The sequence below is a fragment of the Patella vulgata genome, chromosome 2 (assembly GCF_932274485.2).
Source record: "Patella vulgata chromosome 2, xgPatVulg1.2, whole genome shotgun sequence".
Lineage (NCBI taxonomy): Eukaryota > Metazoa > Mollusca > Gastropoda > Patellidae > Patella > Patella vulgata.
Window position 1 is genome coordinate 19,900,251 of NC_065880.2, and position 10,174 is coordinate 19,910,424.

The 10,174-nt window shown below is 32.4% G+C and overlaps 1 protein-coding gene across 2 annotated transcripts; it reads left to right on the plus strand.

Annotated features, from left to right (window-relative positions):
* Window positions 1-2,057: 2,057 nt before the first annotated feature.
* LOC126810353 (uncharacterized) lies at window positions 2,058-10,084 on the plus strand. 2 transcript variants are annotated; one of them, XM_050535357.2, is made up of 11 exons: window positions 2,058-2,275; window positions 5,153-5,247; window positions 6,274-6,383; window positions 6,779-6,901; window positions 7,107-7,311; window positions 7,611-7,767; window positions 8,015-8,202; window positions 8,539-8,715; window positions 9,086-9,161; window positions 9,502-9,551; window positions 9,789-10,084. In XM_050535357.2, exons 1-11 carry the CDS (start codon window positions 2,185-2,187, stop codon window positions 9,894-9,896), a joined length of 1,380 nt encoding a protein of 459 aa, XP_050391314.1. In that variant the 5' UTR covers window positions 2,058-2,184; the 3' UTR covers window positions 9,897-10,084. The 2 variants fall into 2 exon arrangements, with proteins under 2 accessions (XP_050391314.1, XP_050391315.1); XM_050535358.2 differs by lacking the exon at window positions 5,153-5,247 and having other exon boundaries at window positions 2,071-2,275.
* The last annotated feature ends 90 nt before the right edge of the window (window positions 10,085-10,174 follow it).

A 10,174-nucleotide genomic window follows, 5' to 3' on the forward strand; every position in this document is an offset into this window, starting at 1 on the left:
GTATCAAAGATCTATGTTTGATGTTCGCGTATATCGGGCCTAACTTCTTGCCTTGTGGCTCCTATTGTACGAGAAATTGTAAGAATAATACTACGAGTTCTTGATGTGGAAATTTACACGGAAATATTTATTTATGGCTAGGGATATGATATCATATCTTTCTTATCTAAATTAGATCCTGCTTATATATCAACAATAAGCAGGATGTAATTTAGATAAGAAAGATATGATATCATATCCCTAGCCATAAATAAATATTTCCGTGTAAATTTCCACATCAAGAACTCTGTGGTGACAGAGAATATAAGTAATATTGTTATAATACGTTATTAAAGGTGTACTGTTTTGTTGACATTGACAATAAATTTGCGTTAACAAAATAGTTTATAAAGTCTAGTATTGATGGCGATATTAGCGACCTTTGATTTTGGCTTGCTGTCGTACTGTTGTCTTTTCGCCTCGGAAGGTGATGTAGTCTCTACTTTCAAGGTCACTTTTCGACTTTCGTGTTTTGAAGGGGCGAAAAGTAGAAATTATGAATGGTAGTTATAGGCTTCCATAAAATTGTAAGACAAAATAAACATTTTACCATTGGTTCACGAATGCCTTTAAGTGCCATTTATAACAAGGGACTCGAAGGACGACGCTAGATATATTCCACAAGTAACTCAAACGGTTACGTCATATTCCTATCTGGAGAGCATGCGCAATAAATACTAAATCAGTTTATGTACATTCATATTACATTATTATTTGTGTTGCGAACCATTTGTGTCAATTTCTAGGTCCTAAATATTAGCGATTTAGCTCCTTTAAATAACAAATACATGTAGATTGTTTTGGGGTGATCTTTTCCCTGTATGTGAATAATCAGTAAACGTTCATATTTTTGCACCAAAATAGATAATTTTGGATCAAATTTTCTTTTACTGATAATTGATAAGTTTGTAAATAGTATTGTACGATGGATCAATAGGCCATTAATATTTCGATATTGACCCCTTTCTATAGAAATCAATATATAATTGGCAAGAGTTATACAATCGTAATGTGCTCAACAACCCTTGTTTTACTTATGAATATTTATCTCCACAAGAAAAAGTTCCAAAATCATTTAATTGGTTAACATCAAATTGGTCAATATCAATTCAAAGTATATGAGTAAAATAATGTAAGATATTTTATACCCTGGCTTAGACAAGCTGCTGTAGATATTACATCAAATTAATAAGCTTATTATTACATTATGTAATATTTGAATCATTTTTTTTTTTATTTTATTAAATTGTTATTAAATTTCTTTATTTCTGTGTTTAATTTGATTAGTTTTTCTTATTCTCTTATTCAAATTTCATAGAATCTGATTCCAAACCCATCTAGCTTTAGCTTTACATTCTAAATATAGAGCAGTGTAATATGACACTTATACAATACACCATCTGAATAGATAATAATTGGGCTACAATTTATTGTCTTTGAGAGGATGATGACAGGATTCTCTTCAACAAACCTTTGAGGTCACATTCCCAAACTTGAAGAAATCTGGCTGATTTCTAGTTGGTCATAAGACTGTGTATTTTCAGGCCATCTATCAAAATGTGCCCTAGGGCCAGCAGAGCCTTAATCCGGCACTGAGTATAGGGCCTATCCCTTAACAATAACAATATGTCATAGATTACCAGTGTAATTTTCTATAGAACATTCTAGAGGGTTGGACGATGGGTGCCTATTCCATTTTCTATAGGATGAAATTCTATAGTATTATTAGTAAATAGTAGGCCTATTCTACAGAATTTTGGAGGTCTGTTATATAATAATGATCCCGTTACTGTTAGAGTTTAACGGATAAATAACTTAGTTTTGAGCAACCGGCCCCTGATATGTAGTTTGTGGTTTGGCAAATGACTCAGACTTTTAATGTGTTTAGATCTATATATTATTACCAAATTAAAAATTCTCTTTCTCTCTTTCCTGTCTGTTTGAATGGCATTTTTATACGCCCACATTTTCGAAGTAATTTGAAAATAAAAGTTACGTCCCTTAGACCAAAAGAAAACCATCTTAAATGGAGTTTTCTCCCCACACTTCCGTTTTTATTTATTTTTGTTTAATCATTCTGTCAAACAATAATAGTCATGTTGATGTTGGTTCTAGAAAATAATTTACAATAGAAATTTACTTAGAATGGCGACTCAGGTATGCAGTAATGCTGTGAAGCTGTTCGTTTATGACATTAGTAAAGGCTTGGCTAAAGCAATGTCTATGCCACTGTTGGGTGGGTTTGTATTCTAAGGTTTTTTTTGTTTTTTTTTAGTAAATTATATTTTCTACAGTCGCCAGTCTCTGTCATATTGTTAACTTGTTTGGGTGATGATATCCACTATTGGCACTAATCCCATTTGGAATTTAGTTTGTTGTGTGCTAAACAAATTCCCATGCCAACTCTATATATCTAACTATAAAAGTATTTCTCTTTCTCATCTGACAAGTACTAGTAGGCTACATTAATGATAGTCAATGCATTTTGTTTATTGACTTATAGATACCCAAAATGTCATGTCATCTTACATTTTTTCTGGATACAATGGTAATCCCAGGCAATTTTCTTCAAAATATGCTAATATAATGAAATGTCATCTTACATTTTTTCTGGATCGCGATACGCGAATGGTAATCAATCCCAGGCAATTCTCTTCAAGAGCTGCTTTGGGTAGTCATTTTAATCGCTTATAATAGTGACCAGTTGGTTACTTTAAATAGGCGTTTTTACGAGAAAACAAATCGGTTTCGATTACCTATCTGGTTTTGTACATGACGTAGGTTTCAAGTTGGTATTTGAATCGGTTCTCATATACACAACGAGTTTGCTCGCAAGTTGACTGAAGAAATGAGGAAAAATGACAAGAAACACATTAAACAGAATACTAGAAAAATACCTGGTTTTCTATTTTGTTCAAACTTGTTATTGTACGACAATTCAGGTCTCAGGACAAAAATGTTCCAGTAACGTGAGAGAAAACTTGGCATAAACTACTAGGTCTTTTTGGGAGTAATGAACGCTTCTTTGAATTTAAAATGTCTACATACTGAAACAATTAATTACCAGTAGATCTATACTAAGCTAAATGACTGTGCCGGTCATCAACATTTGCATTTTTAGGACAATAGGCCTTATCTAATTGTTCATGGCTTAATGTACGATAAAATGTTCTCAGATTGATTGTGTAACATTTAATTAAGAAAACAAAACCAAAATAGGCCATCAGTGGTATATGTAGATATTTTCTTAGCTTGAATTAGATTTAAAATAGGAACTTCAAAAAGATTTATCAATACTTAAAGGAGCTAAATCGCTAACATTTGGGACCTAGAAATTGACACAAAGTGGGTCGCAACTCATAAAATACTATAATATGAGTGTATATAAACTGATATACATTCAATGGTTTCCGATTTTACTCTAATTTCAAATCAGTTATGTTCCGCGAAATAAGCCCGCAGTCTCAATTGAATGCAAATTTCTAGCGCCTGGTTATTCCAGTCTACATACGCCGTTTGGTTTGGTGCAATATGTCTAGCCTCGTTCCTCGAGTCTCTTGCTAGAACTGGGGCTGAAACGCATTATGGTACACGATTCGTGTACCAATGGCAAAATGTTTATTTTGTCTTAAATATTGGATATCAGAAGCCCATCTTTTTCCGGTAAGATCACAGCATCAATGTTGATTTAAATTGACAAATAATTTGTGTTTTCAATGTTGAATATTTTGGATGATATTGAGTTAGAGACTTAGCTACTTTAAGGACTACACTGGCTTGTTTATATCGTTCGCATTGGATACTGAACGCTGATGTCTTTGTAAATACTGAACAGAGCTGAACCTTCTTTGGACCGATATTCCTTTCAACGATTTAATTTTCACAAATGGTGATTAGGGGACTATTGAAATGGGTTCGTTCCTCCATCTTTCCGTCGCACTTTTTGGGACACAATAAATTTCCTTGGTGTAGGTGTTTATTAGGTCAATGTCTTGATGGAGTTCGAAGATGAGCATTTTCTGTTTAGGGTAAACAGAGATAAGCAATTTGATTGGTTGATGCTTTGGGACACGATAACTTTAGTTCTAATTAAGTGAGAGTGATCAAACTTGGTGCATAGTTTCATTACATCAATACCTTGACTAAGTTAGATAATGAGCATATTCTGCTGAGGGTAAGCAGAGCGATAAGCAATTTGATTGGGCGAGACTTTGGAACACAATAATTCTCCTTCTAATTGAGCCATTATGTTCACACTTGGTGTAGGTGTTTTTTAGGTGAATGCCTTGATGGAGTTAGAAGATGCAAATCTTCTGCTATGGGTAAGCAGAGATAAGCAATTTGATTGGTTGATCTTTTGGGACACGATAACTTTAGTTCTAATTAAGTGAGTGTGGTGAAACTTGGTGTATAGTTTCATAACATCACAATGAACATTTTCTGCTGAGGGTAAGCAGAGTGATAAGCAATTTGATTGGTTGAGACTTTGGAACACAATAACTCTCCTTCAAATTGAGGTAGAATGTTTAAACTTGGTGTAGGCGTTCATTAGGTGAATGGTGATTCGATGATTGAGTTCGATGATGGACATTGTCTGCTTACGGTAAGCAGAGATAAGCAATTTGATTGGTTGAAGATTTTGGGCACGATAACTTTGGTTATAATAATTAAGTGAGAGCGATGAAACTCCGAGTATAGATTCATTATATCATTACCTTGACTAAGTTCGATGATGAGAATTTTGTGCTTAGGCTAAGGAGTGATAAGCAATTTGATTGGTCAAGACTTTGGAACATAACAACTCTGCTTTTAATTGAGATAGAATGTTTAAACTTGATGTAGATGTTCATTAGGTGAATGTCTGACTGAGTTCGATGATTAACATTCCCTGTTAAAGCTAAGCTGAGCTAAGCAATTTCTTTGACTTTGATTCTATCTGATAGAGAGTGATGAAACTTAGTGTATAGTTGATAATCAGTTTGATTGCACGATACTTTTGAAAAAGATCAATGTGCAATTAATTAATATGTGTCGGCGGGGGACAACAGTCTCACTGTTGGCTTGTTTTACACTATATTGTTAATTAGATAAATGAATAATCTGCTTTTTTTAGGTAAACAGATAGATGGTGTTTGGCATACTGGTATTGTTGTTTATGGTGAAGAGTATTATTTTGGTGGAACAGGTGGAATAGAATGTTGTCCTCCAGTAAGTAATTGATAGGGTCCACAGGATCTGTCCATCACACTTTTTGGGACACAATAACTCTCAAGATTTCTAATTAAGCTAGAATGTTCAAATTTGGTGTAGGCGTTCATTAGGTCAAATATGCCTTGATGAAGTTCGAAGATGAACATATTCTGCTTAGGGTAAGCTGAGATAAGCAGTTTGATTGTTTGATGCTTTGGGACACGATAGTTTTGGTTCTAATTAGGTGAAAGTGATGAAACTTGGTGTATAGTTTTGTCACATCAATACCTTGACTAATTTCGTCTCAGGGTAAAAGATTGATAAGCAATTTGATTGGTCAAGACTTTAAAGCTTTACAACTTTGATTCTAATTGAGTGATACTGATGAAACTTTGTGTATAGTTTCATTACATCAGTACCTTACTTAACAAAGTTTGATGCTGAGCATTTCCTGCTTAGGCGAAGTAAAGATTTCAATCTGATTGGTTGAGACTTTGCAACACATAGCTCTCCTTCTAATTGAGGTAGAATGTTGAAACTTGGTGTAGATGTCTATTAGATGAATGCCTTGACAGAGTTCGATCATCAACATTTTCCACTTAAGCCAAGCAGAGATAAACAATTTGATTGGTTTAGGCCATGGAACACGATGATTTCGGTTCTAATTGGGTTAGAGTGACTAACCATTTACCTTGACTAAGTTCGATGATGAGTATTGGTCAAGATTTTGTAACATAACAACTCTGCTTTTAATTGAGGTAGAATGCTTAAACTTGATGTAGATGTTCATTAGGTGAATTTCTTGACTGGGTTCAATGATTTGGGACACGATTACTTTGATTCTAACTGATAGATAGTTTGATCGTGAACATTTTATGCTTAGACTAAGTATAGATGATTAGTTTGATTGCTCAATACTTTTGAAAAAAGATAAATGTGCAATTAATTAATATGTGTCAGCTATTTATTTTCGGATTTCGACGGGGGACATCAGTCTCACTGTTGGCTTATCATTTCATGTTATTATTTTATTTTTCATTTCAGTGCGGTACTATTCTAGGTCAGCCTGATAATGTCATTGATCTTGGTGAAACACAAATACCGAAAGAAACGTTTTTAGATTATCTAAATGAATTATCTAAGTCAGTATTCAGGTAAAAAAAAAATGTGAAGTGATTTTATTTTAATGTTTTAGATAGAAATAAATTGGGCATAACTTCTACTGAACAAAAACTGTGTCATTTCTGAACTAACATCTGGTGTATCTTTCTGGTAGTATTATTACGCTTCCATGCATGGGTTTTTTAATTAATAGCAGGAGGAAATCTGAGAACTAGGAGGAAACCTACGCGTTTCAGTTGGCAACATTATTCCCTGTGGAATAAAGGCACAGGATCGAAACCACAACACTTGAATTGATGATATACCTTAAGATCTAAAGAGCACACATTACAACAGTTGGCTACACACCCTTTAATCTTGTGTAAATGTCTGAGATATAAATTGTTAGATCTTATATATTAATGGTATATATATTTTATTTTTCTAGTGCGAATAAATACAATTTATTTGAACACAACTGTAATAACTTTAGTGATGAAGTAGCTGAGTTTTTGACAGGGAAAAGGATACCGTCTTATATTACAAGCCTTCCAGCAGAAGTTCTTAATTCGTGAGTAATGTTTAAACCTAAGCTTATGTTATAACTTTTCTTTCTGACTAGCAGATCTTATGGGGGAGTGCTGTCAAAGTTCTGTGTTGAACAACAGTTTTTCACATAATTAATGCCCTTGTGTGCCCAAAACTTGGTAAATTGTAAAATAATTTGCCAGGCAATGCTATATTCATGTATTTTAAATGCCTGTTTTTATTTTTAGACCTCTTGGTGCTATGATGAAACCTATGCTTGATACCATGAATGTTCAGCCTACTGGTGGACATACTCCTTTTGCTTCTACACAAACATCATATCAACAGCCACCATCTAAGACAGTTCCACCTAAAACTAATACAACTCCATCTTCATCTTCTGATAACCAATTAGACATATCCCAAATTCCAATCAGTTTCTATGTTAATATTGTAAGTTTTTTTATGCTATTTCTGCTGACTTAATAAGAGAGAGAGAGAGAAATGGGGTTTAACGTCCACTCGACACAAACTAGGTCATTTCGGGACTAATATATGGTTTGATTTTATTTCAATAATTCGCAGTGGGAGGGACCCGGAGAAAACCCACGAGGTTGGACAGGTGACAAAACTCCTTGTCACATACAACCGTGGATTCGAAACCACGCCAACTTAATAAGACTGGATAACAAATTAAAAAAGATTTTGTATAAGATGGTATTTATAATTGGTATTTTTGAAACAATCTGCAGGAGGAGCATAAAAACACATTGAAAGGAGAAGAAGTCCAAGGAACAATAAAATCAGCTACTTCTGATGTTGGTTTAAATTTATGGAATGAAATATTAGAATATCTACAGATCAAAAATCCAACCTGGTCCCTTAGTAAAGACCATCTCCACATCTTAGGTAAGTATTTTGAGAGTTTTGATGCAATAATTCAGTTAGTTGTATTAGGAAGGTGGGTGTCTGTAGGAAACCATGACCTGACAATATCATTGTTCTCAAAGATCTAAAATCTCTAATAATAATTTTGAATTTGTATATCTTGGAAAAGTTGTAATCTACAAAGTTCTACTTAGCCATATCAGTACTTAAATGTTTTGATTTTATGAATTTCTGTAATTGAATTCGAATGGTTTCTTTTCTCTTTTAGGTCAAATATTATGTGATCAATCTATAAAGACAATAGCATGGCAATCAACATGTTATATGTTACAGAATTTATTATTATTAGAAGATTTTATACCAGTTGTTGTAAATAGTAGTGAAAATACACTAGGAGAGATTCTGTCTACATATACACAGTTATCTCCTGAAAGAAAGAGCTCTATTGTAAAAGTGGTTGGTATATTATAAACTATTATATGTCTTTTATTTCTCCTTTAAGTATTTATTCTTATTGATTTTAATCTTGCTGAACAATTGAACAACTGTATGTAATATAAATTTTGATTCAGCAAATATTAAAAATCTTCTGGGTGTAAAATTCAAAGTCCAAAATTGGTCTTGTATGTTTTGTCTCAAAAACATTTTGATCGTAATACCAAAAATTTTCAAAATGATAACCACACTGTTGTTAAGACATAATGATTAATTTGGGATTTTCAATTTTATACTCACCGAAGATCTGTACAGTCGATTTTGATTTTATCTTTAGCTTGTTTGTTATTATTTCAGTTATGTAATGTATTAACCAGTAGAGGAGGAAGAAATATGTTATTTGGACCTAGTAAAGATGTGATATTAAGTAAACACTGTGTTAGTATTTGTTGTAATAATTTATTAGATGCTTCAGCAGGTGTTGATCTCTTACAGCCTAGTGCGGCTTTGGCTTTTAATATAAGCTTAGCTGAGGTGAGTGGAAAAAATTAGTATAGAATTGTTTGTATCATATTAAAATCTTGTGCCAAGTCGCAAAAGATGCCTCACCACATAAAGACGAATTTCAAACTTGCTTCCTTAAGAAAAGTAGGACTATAACCCTATTTCATTTCATTGCTTTTTTTAAGTGTTCAAATTAGGTGAGAAGAAATAATTATTGTCAGACCAAATTTCCTTTCATCTAAGTGGAGCTTACCATTGATCAAATGAACAGTGGGGTTTATGTATTTTGGCACACCTTCAATGATAAACAGTCTGGTAAAATTGTTCATTTTCTATATTCATTTGTGAAGCTATTTTAACACAAATACAGACACAATAAATTGTTATTGACTTATTATAGATTGATGGAGAAGTTGAAATTGAAATGTGCAGTGCTATTACAACAACCTTACAACAAAATGTTGATGAAAATACAGGTATATTTATTGTATTGTTTTGTGTGTCAGTAGTAATTCTTGATTGGATTTTATGAGCCTGATCAATATAGATGCAATAATACACATGATTGTGCATTTTTATTAACTACCTATTTGAGTGCAAACATATAATATGAATATTTTTTATTAAGAATATATCTAAATACAGTGTAACAGTAATTAAACTGTTGATCTAAGAATTTGTAAGTTTATTTCTTAAATTTATAAATCAGACAGAAAAGGTGTTAATTTCATGTTTACTTTATATACCTGTCAAAGGTACCAGTACATATTATTATGCATACTCACTGGTATGAATTAAATTTTCTTTTTTTTCCAGCTGTATATCTACTGTCTTTTTTGTTAAGAATAATGAGAAGAAACAATGAGGTATCAAATTTTTAATGGCTTATTTTAATAAACTTTCCAAAATTTTAAGAAACATTTTATTGCAGCATACACATGTAGTAGTTTGGAAAATGTTAATATTTTGAACAATGTAAACAACATCAATAATTTATCTATTGTTACTATTTACTGCAGTATACTTTTCAAATTATTTTGTTATTTTTCTTTTCTATATTGATAATTGATATACATATGTATGTTCATATTTATATTTTTCAGGTTATATCTTTAGTAGCCTTGTTGGGATGTCAATGGCCAAATTTGAATAATCTCTCAGAAAAGGTGAAGAGTCTCCATTCCTCAGTGGAATTCTTTTGTGCCAGTTGATTATGGACAGCTGACTTTTTTGTATATTGAATGTCTTTCCAGAATCTACTAAAGAAAATGTTATAATACGCCTAGATTTTATTTATATGTGCAGTGTAATATTGGTACTAATATTATATTAATATTGTATAATGTTGATTTTTTTAATGTAAAAGAAATGCTTTAAATAAAATTAGAAAATAGAATAATTCCGAGGTTGAATTATTTTAATTAAAATGGATTTATCTCCCGTTTTCGTTAGGAGTTTTCTCCCTTGCAACGGTCTCTTATGTTAGAGA